The sequence below is a fragment of the Mustela putorius genome, unplaced genomic scaffold (assembly GCF_011764305.1).
Source record: "Mustela putorius furo isolate JIRA1106 unplaced genomic scaffold, ASM1176430v1.1 tig00000054_pilon_pilon_pilon, whole genome shotgun sequence".
In the NCBI taxonomy this organism is placed as follows: domain Eukaryota; kingdom Metazoa; phylum Chordata; class Mammalia; order Carnivora; family Mustelidae; genus Mustela; species Mustela putorius.
Window position 1 is genome coordinate 191,063 of NW_025421262.1, and position 14,803 is coordinate 205,865.

At 39.8% G+C, this 14,803-nt stretch overlaps 1 protein-coding gene across 1 annotated transcript in view; it reads right to left on the bottom strand.

Annotated features, from left to right (window-relative positions):
• Window positions 1-10,366: 10,366 nt before the first annotated feature.
• The window catches only part of LOC123392103 (signal-regulatory protein beta-1-like), a 39,521-nt gene continuing 35,084 nt past the window's right edge, over window positions 10,367-14,803 (bottom strand). Inside the window, exon 6 of the mRNA XM_045080186.1 lies at window positions 10,367-10,552. Coding sequence (XP_044936121.1) covers window positions 10,548-10,552 — 5 coding nt within the window. The 3' untranslated portion in view covers window positions 10,367-10,547. The remainder of the gene's footprint in view (window positions 10,553-14,803) is intronic.

A 14,803-nucleotide genomic window follows, 5' to 3' on the forward strand; every position in this document is an offset into this window, starting at 1 on the left:
TTTTTTTCCTTCCTGTTCCTAATGTCCTCCATGCTATTCCTTATGTTCCACAAATAAGTGAAACCATATGATAATTGGCTTTCTCTGACTTATTTCACTCAGTATAATCTCCACATCATCCATGTTGATGCAAAAGTTAGGTATTCCTTTCTGATGACTGAGTAATATTCCATTGTACATATGAACCATTCTTTATCCATTCATTTGTTGAAGGGCATCTTGGTTCTTCCACAGTTTGGCTATTGTGGATATGGCTGCTATGAACATTGGGGTGTCTGTGGCCCGTCTTTTCACTACATCTGTATCTTTGAGCTAAATGCCCAGTAGAGCGATTGCTGGGCCAAAGGGCAGCTCTATTTTCTACTTTTTGAGGAACCACCACACTGTCTTCCACAGGGGCTGTACCAACTTCTGTTCCCACGAACAGTGTGAGGTGGTTTCCCTTTCTCCACAACCACTCCAGCATTTGTTGTTTCTTCTCTTGTCAGTTTTTGCCATTCTAACTGGGCTAAGGTGGTATCTCACTATGGTTTTGATTTCAATTTTCCTGATGGCTAATGATGATGAGCATCTTTTCGTGTGTCTATTAGCCATTTGTATGTCTTCTTTGGAGAAGTGTCTGTTCACGTCTTGTGACCATTTTTTGACTTGATTATTTGTTCTCTGGGGGTTGAGTTTGAGAAGTTCTTTATAGATCTTGGATACCAGCCCTTTATCTATAGTGTCATTTGCAAATATCTACTCCAATTCCGTGGGTTGTCTCTTTGTTTGGTGTTGTTGACTGTTACCATTGCTATGCAGAAGTTTTTATCGTGATGAAATCCTAAAAGTTCATTTTTCCTTCTGTTTCCCTTGCCTTTGGAGACGTGTCTTGAAAGAAGTGGCTGTGGCCGATGTCAAAGTGGTTACTGCCTATGCTCTCCTCCAGAATTTCAATGATATCCTGTCACACATTGAGGTCTTTCATCCATTAGATTTTAAGCTAAAGACCGTAGTTAGAGATACAGAAGGACACTATATCATTCTTAAAGGGTCTATCCAACAAGGAGATCTAACTATTGTAAATATCTATGGTCCCAACATGGGAGCAATCAACTATAAAAGGCAACTGCTAACCAAAATAAAGAAACATATTGATAATAAAACATTAATACAGGAGATCTCAACACTCCACTCTCAGCAACAGACAGATCCATCTAAGGAGAAAATCAACAAAGAAACAAGAACTTTGAATGACTCAGTGGAACAGATGGACTTCATAAATACATATAGAACATTCCACCCTAAACCAATGGAATACTCATTCTTCTCAGCGCACATGGAATTTATCCAGAATGGACCACATCCTCGGTCACAAATCAGGTCTCAACCAATACCAAAAGACTGAGATTATTGCCTGCAATGTCTCAGACCACGGGGCTTTGAAACAGGAACTCAATCACAAGAAAAAATTTGGAAGAAGTTCTTCTTATGTTTCAGAGAGAGTGGACAGGCCCAGCAGAAATGATCCTTCCTGGCCATCTGGGGCTCTGTTTTCTGCACTGGGCCCCTCCCCCCATCTTGAGGTCTTCTTGGTGATTCTCTACTTGGGAGCCCCAGGCCTACAAGGATCTGCAGTTTGGGGCTGCATCCCATCTCCTGAGCTCTGGACATCTGGGGGTGGTTGTCTTGTGGCCTCATTCTGCACCAGCTTCCACTAAAAGCTACTGAGCTGAAGAAAGAAATGGGTTCATCAGGACCCAAGAGATTTTGGGGACAAATGAGGTCAGCTCCAGAAATGACTCCCTCTTCCAGCCTTTTATTGATGGAATAGTAAACTTAGCCCAAATGCACAGTGCAGTGTGGACTTCAGAAGCTGTATTTGCTGAGGGTATATGGTTGGTTCAGTTGGTGAAGCGAGCAACTCTTGATCTTGGGGTTGTGAGTTTGGGTCCCAAGTTCACTGTAGAGATTACTTAAAAAAAATAATAAAATCCTTTAAAAAAGAAGTTGTATGTGCTTACCTCCAACAAAAAACCACCATTTCTTCCTCTTTCAGGAGAGGAAGTGGGTTTTATGTCCCAGAGATCACTCTCCCAGACATTTATCTGAGCAAAATGAAGACCATAGCTTCACACAGTCTCTGCATGAATGTTTAGAGCAGCTTTTTTAATAATGGAAAAAATTTGGAAACATGCAAAATACCCAGTGATAAGTGAACATTTGAACAAATTGTGGTGTATTCCAGCAGGAAATATTACACAGCAATAATAATGAATAACTTATTTACATGTGCACAATTTGTGAGATTCCAAAGGCATTATGTGGAGTGAACAAAATCACTCTCAAAATGTCCACACTGTGAGACTCTGCTTCCACAATATTCTCGAAGTTATAGAAAACAGATTGGCATGGGCCAGAGGTTTCGGTGGTGGGGTTGGCTGTCACTCAGAGAGGACACCACAGGGGTGAGCTCTGGAGGCATGGAATTGTTCTTTACCCTGAATACAGTGGTGGTTACCCAAAATACACATGAGCAGATCAACACACACAAAGGCTGGGAATGTTACACAGCTGAGACACTTGATAAGCACTGGGTGTCATATGTTACTGGTGAATCACTAAATTCTTCCCCTGAAACTAACACTACAATATATGTAAGCTAACTCTAATTTACATAAAATCTTGAAGGAAAAAAAAAAGATTGAGTATAAAACACAGTATCATTGCGATTATAATGTGGATACTGACTATGACATTATCTAAAATTAAAATGTTAAGGGGGTAGGGTAGAAATATGCACATGGAGTGTGGTTCCCATAGTAACAGAGCATTGCATCCCCATCATCCAGAGTGGGAAGTCAGTAAATAATGCCTATGGGTGAGAAGTCAAGAAGAGAAAATATATGCACACTCTATGAGATCTGGGTATAGAAACTGGAAGAATCAGTTAAAAATTATCAATTAAAGGAGTGGAAAATGGTTGCCTCTGGGAGGTGGAAAATAGAGGGAGGTCGGGAGACTCCAGTTTTCATACTGGAGAAAGTATAGAACTATTTGCCTGTTGAAGCGTGTGCATGTATAACTTTAATGAAGGTAAAAACTAATCTAGGTGAGATGATTGATGTTGTAAGAGTTGCACAGAAGGGAATGTCCATACATTAGTCTGAGTGTGATAAGCTTGATGGATAGAAGATCAATGTTCAAGGAGGAGTCAAGATGGCAGAGAAGTAGCAGGCTGAGACTACTTCAGCTAGCCGGAGATCAGCTAGATAGCTTATCTAAAGATTGAAAACACCTGCAAATCCATCAGCAGATCGAAGAGAAGAAGAACAGCAATTCTGGAAACAGAAAAACAACCACTTTCTGAAAGGTAGGACTGGCGGAGACGTGAATCCAAAGCGACGGGAAGATAGACCCCGGGGGGGAGGGGCCGGCTCCCGGCAAGTGGCGGAGAAACAGAGCAAAAATCAGGACTTTTAAAAGTCTGTTCCACTGAAGGACATCGGTCCAGAGGCTAAACCGGGGTCAGCGTGGCCTCAGGTCCCGCAGGGTCACAGAAGGATCGGGGGTGTCTGACTGTCGCAGAGCTTGTGGGTATTGGAACGGGAAAGCCGGCTACAGAGACAGAGCCGACAGTAAGCTCACAGCTTGGTGTTACCTTGAACCGGTCTCAGGCTCAGTGAGCTCTGAGCGTGGCCGGAGGTCAGGCAGACAGAAGTAACAGGGCGCTGTTCTCTGAGGGCGCACTGAGGAGTGGGGCCTCAGGCTCTCGGCTCCTCTGGGCCAGAGACCAGGAGGCTGCCATTTGTATTCCTGTCCTCCGGAAATCTATGGAAAGCGCTCAGGGAACAAAAGCTCCTGAAAGCAAACCTGAGCGGATTACTCAGCCTGGCCCCTGGTAAGGGTGGTGCAATTATGCCTGGGGCAAAGGCACTTGAGAATCACTACAACAGGCCCCTCCCCCAGAAGATCCACAAGAAATCCAGCCAAGACCAAGTTCACCTACCAAGCAGTGCGGTTTCAATACCAAGGAGAGCAGCAGAATTGCAGAGGAGGAGAAAGCAAAGCACGGAACTCATGGCTTTCTCCCTGTGATTTTTTTTTATGCTTGCAGTTAATTTAATTTTTTTTTTCATTTTTTGTTTTTTTTTCTCGCCTTCTGGTAAAATTTTTTTTTAACTTTTACCCTTTTCTTTTTTAACGTTTTTTAACTAGTTTAATATATATATTTTCTTTTTTATATTTTTCTTTATTCGTTTTCTTTTTTTAAATTCTTTTCTTTTCTTTTTTTTCTTTTTTTTTCTTCCTTTTCGAACCTCTTTTTATCCCCTTTCTCCCCCCTCACGATTTGGGATCTCTTCTGATTTGGTTAAAGCATACTTTCCTGGGGTTGTTGCCACCCTTTTAGTATTTTACTTGCTCCTTCATATACTCTATTCTGGACAAAATGACAAGGCAGAAAAATTCACCACAAAAAAAATAACAAGAGGAAGTACCGAGGCTAGGGACATAATCAATACAGACATTGGTAATATGTCAGATCTAGAGTTCAGAATGACAATTCTCAAGGTTCTAGCCAGGCTCGAAAAAGGCATGGAAGATATTAGAGAAACTCTCTCGGGAGATATAAAAGCCCTTACTGGAGAAATAAAAGAACTAAAATCTAACCAAGTTGAAATAAAAAAAGCTATTAATGAGGTGCAATCAAAAATGGAGGCTCTCACTTCTAAGATAAATGAGGCAGAAGAAAGAATTAGTGATATAGAAGACCAAATGACAGAGAATAAAGAAGCTGAGCAAAAGAGGGACAAACAGCTACTGGACCACGAGGGGAGAATTCGAGAGATAAGTGACACCGTAAGATGAAACAACATTAGAATAATTGGGATTCCAGAAGAAGAAGAAAGAGAGAGGGGAGCAGAAGGTATACTGGAGAGAATTATTAGGGAGAATTTCCCCAATATGGCAAAGGGAACGAGCATCAAAATTCAGGAGGTTCAGAGAACGCCCCTCAAAATCAATAAGAATAGGCCCACACCCCGTCACCTAATAGTAAAATTTACAAGTCTCAGTGACAAAGAAAAAATCCTGAAAGCAGCCCGGGAAAAGAAGTCTGTAACATACAATGGTAAAAATATTATATTGGCAGCTGACTTATCCACAGAGACCTGGCAGGCCAGAAAGAGCTGGCATGATATTTTCAGAGCACTAAATGAGAAAAACATGCAGCCAAGAATACTATATCCAGCTAGGCTATCATTGAAAATAGAAGGAGAGATTAAAAGCTTCCAGGACAAACAAAAACTGAAAGAATATGCAAACACCAAACCAGCTCTACAGGAAATATTGAAAGGGGTCCTCTCAACCAAGAGAGAGCCTACAAGTGGTAGATCAGAAAGGAACAGAGACCATATACAGTAACAGTCACCTTACAGGCAATACAATGGCACTAAATTAATATCTCTCAATAGTTACCCTGAATGTGAATGGGCTAAATGCCCCTGTCAAAAGACACAGGGTATCAGAATGGATAAAAAAACAAAACCCAACTATATGTTGCCTCCAAGAAACTCATTTTAAGCCCGAAGACACCTCCAGATTTAAAGTGAGGGGGTGGAAAAGAATTTACCATGCTAATGGACATCAGAAGAAAGCAGGAGTGGCAATCCTTATATCAGATCAATTAGATTTTAAGCCAAAGACTATAATAAGAGATAAGGAAGGACACTATATCATACTCAAAGGGTCTGTCCAACAAGAAGATCTAACAATTTTAAATATCTATCCCCACAATGTGGGAGCAGCCAACTATATAAACCAATTAATAACAAAATCAAAGAAACACATAAACAATAATACAATAATGGTAGGGGACTTTAACACTCCCCTCACTGAAATGGACAGATCATCCAAGCAAAAGATCAGCAAGGAAATAAAGGCCTTAAAGGACACACTGGACCAGATGGACATCACAGATATATTCAGAACATTTCATCCCAAAGCAACAGAATACACATTCTTCTCTAGTGCACATAGAACATTCTCCAGAATAGATCACATCCTTGGTCCTAAATCAGGACTCAACCAGTATCAAAAGATTGGGATCATTCCCTGCATATTTTCAGACCACAATGCTCTGAAGCTAGAACTCAACCACAAGAGGAAGTTTGGAAAGAACCCAAATACATGGAGACTAAACAGCATCCTTCTAAAGAATGAATGGGTCAACCGGGAAATTAAAGAAGAATTGAAAAAAATCATGGAAACAAATGATAATGAAAATACAACGTTCAAAATCTGTAGGACACAACAAAGGCAGTCCTGAGAGGAAAATATATAGCGGTACAAGCCTTTCTCAAGAAACAAGAAAGGTCTCAGGTACACAACCTAACCCTACACCTAAAGGAGCTGGAGAAAGAACAAGAAAGAAACCCTAAGCCCAGCAGGAGAAGAGAAATCATAAAGATCAGAGCAGAAATCAATGAAATAGAAACCAAAAAAATAAAAAACAATAGAACAAATCAATGAAACTAGGAGCTGGTTCTTTGAAAGAATTAATAAAATTGATAAACCCCTGGCCTGACTTATCAAAAGAAAAGAGAAAGGACCCAAATAAATAAAATCATGAATGAAACAGGAGAGATCACAACTAACACCAAAGAAATACAAACTATAATAGTTATAATAAGAACATACTATGAGCAACTCTACGCCAACAAATTTGACAATCTGGAAGAAATGGATGCATTCCTAGAAACATATAAACTACCACAACTGAACCAGGAAGAAATAGAAAGCCTGAACAGACCCATAACCAGTAAGGAGATTGAAACAGTCATTAAAAATCTCCAAACAAACAAAAGCCCAGGGCCAGACGGCTTCCCAGGGGAATTCTACCAAACATTTAAAGAAGAACTAATTCCTATTCTCCTGAAACTGTTCGAAAAAATAGAAATGGAAGGAAAACTTCCAAACTCATTTTATGAGGCCAGCATCACCTTGATCCCAAAACCAGACAAGGATCCCATCAAAAAAGAGAGCTATAGACCAATATCTTTGATGAACACAGATGCGAAAATTCTCACCAAAATACTAGCCAATAGGATTCAACAGTACATTAAAAGGATTATTCACCACGACCAAGTGAGATTTATTCCAGGGCTGCAAGGTTGGTTCAACATCCGCTAATCAGTCAATGTGATACAACACATCAATAAAAGAAAGAACAAGAACCTTATGATACTCTCAATAGATGCTGAAAAAGTATTTGACAAAGTACAGCATCCCTTCCTGATCAAAACTCTTCAAAGTGTAGGGATAGAGGGCACATACCTCAATATCATCAAAGCCATCTATGAAAAACCCACCGCAAATATCATTCTCAATGGAGAAAAACTGAAAGCTTTTCCGCTAAGGTCAGGAACACGGCAAGGATGTCCATTATCACCACTGCTATTCAACATAGTACTAGAGGTCCTAGCCTCAGCAATCAGACAACAAAAGGAAATTAAAGGCATCCAAATTGGCAAAGAAGAAGTCAAATTATCACTCTTCGCAGATGATATGATACTATATGTGGAAAACGCAAAAGACTCCACTCCAAAACTGCTAGAACTTGTACAGGAATTCAGTAAAATGTCAGGATATAAAATCAATGCACAGAAATCAGTTGCACATCTCTACACCAACAACAAGACAGAAGAAAGAGAAATTAAGGAGTCAATCCCATTTACAATTGCACCCAAAACCATAAGATACCTAGGAATAAACCTAACCAAAGAAGCAAAGAATCTATACTCAGAAAATATAAAGTATTCATGAAAGAAATTGAAGAAGAAACAAAGAAATGGAAAAATCTTCCATGCTCATGGATTGGAAGAACAAATATTGTGAATATTTCTATGCTACCTAAAGCAATCTACACATTTAATGCAATTCTTATCAAAGTACCATCCATCTTTTTCAAAGAAATGGAACAAATAATTCTAAAATTTATATGGAACCAGAAAAGACCTAGAATAGCCAAAGGGATATTGAAAAAGAAAGCCAACGTTGGTGGCATCTCAATTCCGGACTTCAAGCTCTATTACAAAGCTGTCATCATCAAGATAGCGTGGTACTGGCAGAAAAACAGACACATAGATCAATGGAACAGAATAGAGAGCCCAGAAATAGACCCTCAACTCTACAGTCAACTAATCTTTGACAAAGCAGGAAAGAATGTTCAATGGAAAAAAAGACAGCCTCTTCAATAAATGGTGCTGGGAAAATTGGACAGTCACATGCAGAAAAATGAAATTGGACCATTTCCTTACACCACACACGAAAATAGACTCAAAATGGATGAAGGACCTCAATGTGTGAAAGGAATCCATTAAAATCCTTGAGGAGAACACAGGCAGCAACCTCTTCGACCTCAGCCGCAGCAACATCTTCCTAGGAACAATGCCAAAGGCAAGGGAAGCAAGGGCAAAAATGAACTATTGGGATGTCATCAAGATCAAAAGCTTTTGCACAGCAAAGGAAACAGTTAACAAAATCAAAAGACAACTGACAGAATGGGAGAAGATATTTGCAAACGACATATCAGATAAAGGACTAGTGTCCAGAATCTATAAAGAACTTAGCAAACTCAACACCCAAAGAACAAATAATCCAATCAAGAAATGGGCAGAGGACATGAACAGACATTTCTGCAAAGAAGACATCCAGATGGCCAACAGACACATGAAAAAGTGCTCCATATCACTCGGCATCAGGGAAATACAAATCAAAACCACAATGCGATATCACCTCACACCAGTCAGAATGGCTAAAATCAACAAGTCAGGAAATGACAGATGCTGGCGAGGATGCGGAGAAAGGGGAACCCTCCTACACTGTTGGTGGGAATGCAAGCTGGTGCAGCCACTCTGGAAAACAGCATGGAGGTTCCTCAAAATGTTGAAAATAGAACTGTCCTATGACCCAGCAATTGCACTATTGGGTATTTACCCTAAAGATACAAACGTAGTGATCCAAAGGGGTACGTGCACCCGAATGTTTATAGCAGCAATGTCTACAATAGCCAAACTATGGAAAGAACCTAGATGTCCATCAACAGATGAATGGATCAAGAAGATGTGGTATATATACACAATGGAATACTATGCAGCCATCAAAAGAAATGAAATCTTGCCATTTGTGACAACATGGATGGAACTAGAGCGTATCATGCTTAGCGAAATAAGTCAAGCAGAGAAAGACAACTATCATATGATCTCCCTGATATGAGGAAGTGGTGATGCAACATGGGGGCTTAAGTGGGTAGGAGAAGAATAAATGAAACAAGATGGGATTGGGAGGGAGACAAACCATAAGTGACTCTTAATCTCACAAAACAAACTGAGGGTTGCTGGGGGAATGGGTTTTGGGAGAAGGGGGTGGGATTATGGACATTGGGGAGGGTATGTGCTTTGCTGAGTGCTTTGAAGTGTGTAAACCTGGTGATTCACAGACCTGTACCCCTGGGGATAAAAATATATGTTTATAAAAAATAAAAAATTTAAAAAAAAAGATCACTGTTCACAACTCAATTACATTCTTATAAAGAAGTTGCAAACCCATAATAATAATTTTTAAAGATCCCATACACCAGAAAGTATTAAAGATTGCTCTATGTAAGGATGCATAAGCACTTCATGGGACTAAAAAACCCTGTAAACTGGTGAGCTGAAATTCGTCAGAGAAAACCTAAAACACCTTATGTCCATGAGTGGCAAAACTCAGTATCAGAAAGATGTCAATTTGCACATCTGGATATACAAAGTTAAAGCAATCAAATCATAATTGTTAGAGGGTTTTAATGAAAGTTGACAAAGTGTTTCTTTTTTTTTTTTTAATTTTTTATTTTTTATAAACATATATTTTTATCCCCAGGGGTACAGGTCTGTGAATCACCAGGTTTACACACTTCACAGCACTCACCAAATCACATACCCTCCCCAATGTCCATAATCCCACCCCCTTCTCCCAAACCCCCTCCCCCCGGCAACCCTCAGTTTGTTGTGAGATTAAGAGTCACTTATGGTTTGTCTCCCTCCCAATCCCATCTTGTTTCATTTATTCTTCTAATAGCCAAACTATGACAAAGTGTTTCTAACTTGCATCTGGGCCAAGGAGAGCCATAGCAGTTCTGAACAAGACGAGGTGGGAAGTTTTGCCCAAAAGAGGTATTGAAATGTATTATAAAGCTGTTCTAATTGGGACAGAGCAGTTTTTAAATAAATACACACACACACACACACACACACACACATGTATGCTGATACTATATATATATGTATGTATATATATAGTATCAGCAAAACTCTCATTGACGCAAATATATGTTCTTCAATGGAGCTCTGATGAAATCTTTTATATGCACATAAAAAATGTGATTGTCCGTCTTCTTGCTGCTTTGTTGTTAGAGTTCTCTAAATATTCTCTCAGCCACTGCAAACTTCTTCTTAGAGGGCCAGACAGTAAATGCCTTATGGCTGCCGGACTTCAGGTCCAGGCTGCAGTCACTTCTCTCTGACACCTCAGCCTGAAAGAAGCCATCGATTATAAACGTGATTAGTACAAACAGGTAGTTGTCCCCAGTCCAAGTCCTTCATTAGATTTCACGTGACAATTATTTTGTCCCAGTCAGTTACCTTCCTTTTCTTTTTATTAACAGTATCTTTTGAAGAATAAAAGTTTTAAAGCTTCATGAAGTCAAATGGATCAATGATCTCCTTTATTGATTGTGTTTCCCCTGTCTTATCTATAAACTGTCTGCTAACCCAAGACCAAAAAGATTAAGTTTTGTGCCCCCCCCCACAGTTTTTTCTAGAAGCTTTCTCATTTCAGATTTTATATTTAGGTATGATCCATCTGACCATTGTTCATAGTATTTTTGTGTTTGTTGTTCAGTAATACTGATATAAGGTAATATTATTTTAGGAAGGAGATTATGTTGAGTGAAATAAGTCAGAGTAGGTCAATATGGCTTCACTTATTTGTGGAACATAAGGAATACCATGGAGGACATTAAGAGAAGGAAGGAAAAATGAAGGGGGCAGAGAATCAGAGGGGAGAGGACTATGGACTCTGGCAAGCAAAGAGAAGGTTATAGAAGGGAGGAGGGTAGGGAGACTAGTGGTATTAAGGAGGGCATGGATTGCATGGAGCACTGGGTGTTATATGCAAACAATGAATCATGGAACGCTACATCAAAAACTAATGATGTACTGTATGGTGACTATCATAACACAATAAAAAAGGACAATATTAAATTTTGTGTGTAAAGAAATAGTTAAGAGTCTTCTTTTTTTTTTTTTTAACATACAATCATCTAATTGATTTATGGCCATTTGTTGAAAAGATGATCCTTTCCACTTGAATTGTTTTGGGAAACTTTGTCAAAAATCACTTTGCCAGGACAGAGAAGTAGCAGGCTGAGATGACACCAGGTAGCAGGAGATCAGCTAGATAATTTATCAAACCATTCTGAACACCTACAATTCCAATAGGAGATTGAAGGGAAGAAGAGCAGCAATTATAGAAACAAAAAATCCACTTTCTGAAAGGTAAGACCTGTGAAGAAGTGAATCCAAAGAGGGAATATAGACCACAGGGGAGGGGCTGGCTCCCCGCAAGCAGTGGAGCAATGGAGCACAAAATCAGAAATTTTAAGTCTGCTCCACTGAGGGACATTGCTCCAGAGGCTAAGCTGGGGTCAAGCCCACGTGGGGACAACGTGGTCTCAGTTCCCATGGGGTCACAGAAGGATCAGGACTGTCTGAGTTTCACAGAGCTCATGGGTATTAGAGCGGGAAACCTGGCTACAGTGACAGAGCTGAGGAGTAAGCTCTCAACTCGGGGTCACCTAAACTGTGATCCTTGGCACAGTCAGACCACTGCTCTGTGAGCAGAGACCCCACAAGATCAGAGGGGAACCCCTGGAAGAGTGCAGGGATCTGATGGGTTTGGAGACTCCAGGTAGGGCTGTGTGCCAGAGACAGAGATGCTTGGTCACAGACTGGGTGAGCTCAGAGTGCAGATGTAGCCAGGGAGACGGAAGTGATTGAGCACTTTTCTCTGAGGATGCACTGAGGAGTGGGGCCCTGAGCTCTTGGCTCCTCCAGACCAGATATTGGAAGGCCACCATTTTCATTCATGTCCTCCAGAGCTCTACGGAAAATATTCAGGGAACAAAGCTCCTGAAAGCGAATTACTTAGCCCAGCCCCTGTTAAGGGTGGTGCAATTCCGCCTCAGGCAAAGACACTTGAGAATCACTACTACAGGCTTCTCCCCCAGATCAGCAAGAAATCCAGACACCAGCAAGTTCACTTACCAAAGAGAACAGTGGAATTCCAGAGGAGGAGAAAGCAAAGCATGGAATTCACGTCTTTCTTCCCAAGATTCCTTAGTCTTGCAAAGTTAATTAATTTTTTTAATTTTATTTTTTCTCATGCAAAATTTTTTTAACTTTTACTCTTTCCTCTTTTAACTTTTTTTACCTAGTTTATCTTAACAATACTTTTCATAAAAAAATCTTTTTTGAACCTTCATTATTGTAGTCATATTTTATTCTTCATTGTATCTAACTTTGTTCTTTGTATACACATAGGGTTTTAAATTTTTTTTATTTTTTATTTATTTTCAGCATAAAAGCATTCATTATTTTTGCACCACACCCAGTGCTCCATGCAATCCGTGCCCTCTATAATACCCACCACCTGGTACCCCGACCTCCCACCCCCCTCCCCTTCAAATCCCTCAGATTGTTTTTCAGAGTCAATAGTTTCTCGTGGTTCACCTCCCCTTCCAATTTTCCTAAACTTCCTTCTCCTCTCTATCTCCCCATGTATTTTTGTTCTAAAAAAATCTGGGATAAAACTTCTTCTAATAGACAAAAATATACCTTAAATCTAGCACAGGGTTTTGTTCTAGTCTCCAGCCTGAGCAAATTCCCTCCACTTTCTTTTTCTTTATTCTCCCAACCAACTTATTTTATCAACTCCTCTTTTAGAAAATTTTTTTTTAAAATTTCATCTTTATAGTCATATTTCATCCCTGCCTCATGTTTACCCTTATTGTGTGTGTGTGTGTGTGTGTGTGTGTGTGCATGTGTGTATTTCTTTAAAATTTTGGGAGGTAGTTTCTACTAACCGACCAAAATTAAGTGGGTGACTCTGTTCTATTCACCAGTCTAATATATATATTTTCTTTTTTTTTTAAATATGATTATTTATTTATTTTCAGCATAACAGTATTCATTATTTTTTCACCACACCCAGTGCTCCATGCAACCCATGCCCTCTATAATACCCACCACCTGGTACCCAAACCTCCCACCCCCCCCTGCCACTTCAAACCCCTCAGATTGTTTTTCAGAGTCCATAGTCTCTCGTGATTCACCTCCCCTTCCAATTTACCCCAACTCCCTTCTCCTCTCCAACTCCCCATGTCCTCCATGCTATTTGTTATGCTCCACAAATAAGTGAAACCATATGATAATTGACTCTCTCTGCTTGACTTATTTCACTCAGCATAATCTCTTCCAGTCCCATCCATGTCACTACAAAAGTTGGGTATTCATCTTTTCTGATGGAGGCATAATACTCCATAGTGTATATGGACCACATCTTTCTTATCCATTCATCCATTGAAGGGCATCTTGGTTCTTTCCACAGTTTGGTAACTGTGGCCATTGCTGCTATAAACATTGGGGTACAGATGGCCCTTCTTTTCACGACATCTGTATCTTTGGGGTAAATACCCAGGAGTGCCTATGACCCTGCAGTTGCACTCCTGGGTATATCTTCTTTTTTAGAAGTCCAATGCGCTATCCATTGCCCCACGTCTTTATTTTTTTTTCCTGAACTTCTTTTTACCCTCTTTCTTCCCCCCAACAATTTGAGGTGTCTTCCAATTTGGTTAAAGCACATTTTCCTGGGGGTCTTTGCCACAATTTTAGTATTTTATTCACTCCTTTGTATATTCTTATTTGGATAAAATGACAAGGCAGAAAAGCTCACTACAAAAAAAGAAAGAAAGAAAATTAAAAAATGAACAAGAGACAGTACCAAAGGCTCAGGAGCTAATCAATACGGACATTGGTAATATGTCAGATCTAGAGTTCAGAATGATGATTCTCAAGGTGCTAGCTGGGTTCGGAAAAGGCATGGAAGATATTAGAGAAACACTGTCTGGAGAAATAAAAGTCCTTTCTGGAGAAATAAAAGAACTAAAATCTAACCAAGTTGCAATAAAAAAAGCTATTATTGAGGTACCAAAAAAATGGAGGCTCTTACTGCTAGGATAAATGAGGCAGAAGACAGAGTTAGTGATATAGAAGACCAAATGACAGAGATTAAAGAAGTTAAGCAAAAGAGAGACAAACAACTACTGGACCACAAGGGGAGAGTTTGAGAGATAAGTGATACCATAAGATGAAGCAAAATTAGAATAATTGGGATTCTAGAAGAAGAAGAGAGAGGAGAGCAGAAGGAATATTGGAGAGAATTATTGTAGGGAATTTCCCTAATATGACAAACGGAACAAGCATCAAAATCCAGGAGGCATAGAGAACCCCCCTCAAAATCAAGAAGAAAAGGTCCACACCCCATCAGCTAACAGTAAAATTTACAAGTCTTAGTGAAAAAGAGAAAATCCTGACTGCAGCCTGGGACAAGAAGTCTGTAACATACAATGGTAAAAATAATAGGTTGCAGCAGACTTATCCACAGAGACCTGGCAGGCCAGAAAGAACTGGCATGGTTTATTCAGACATTTAACGAAAAAGACATG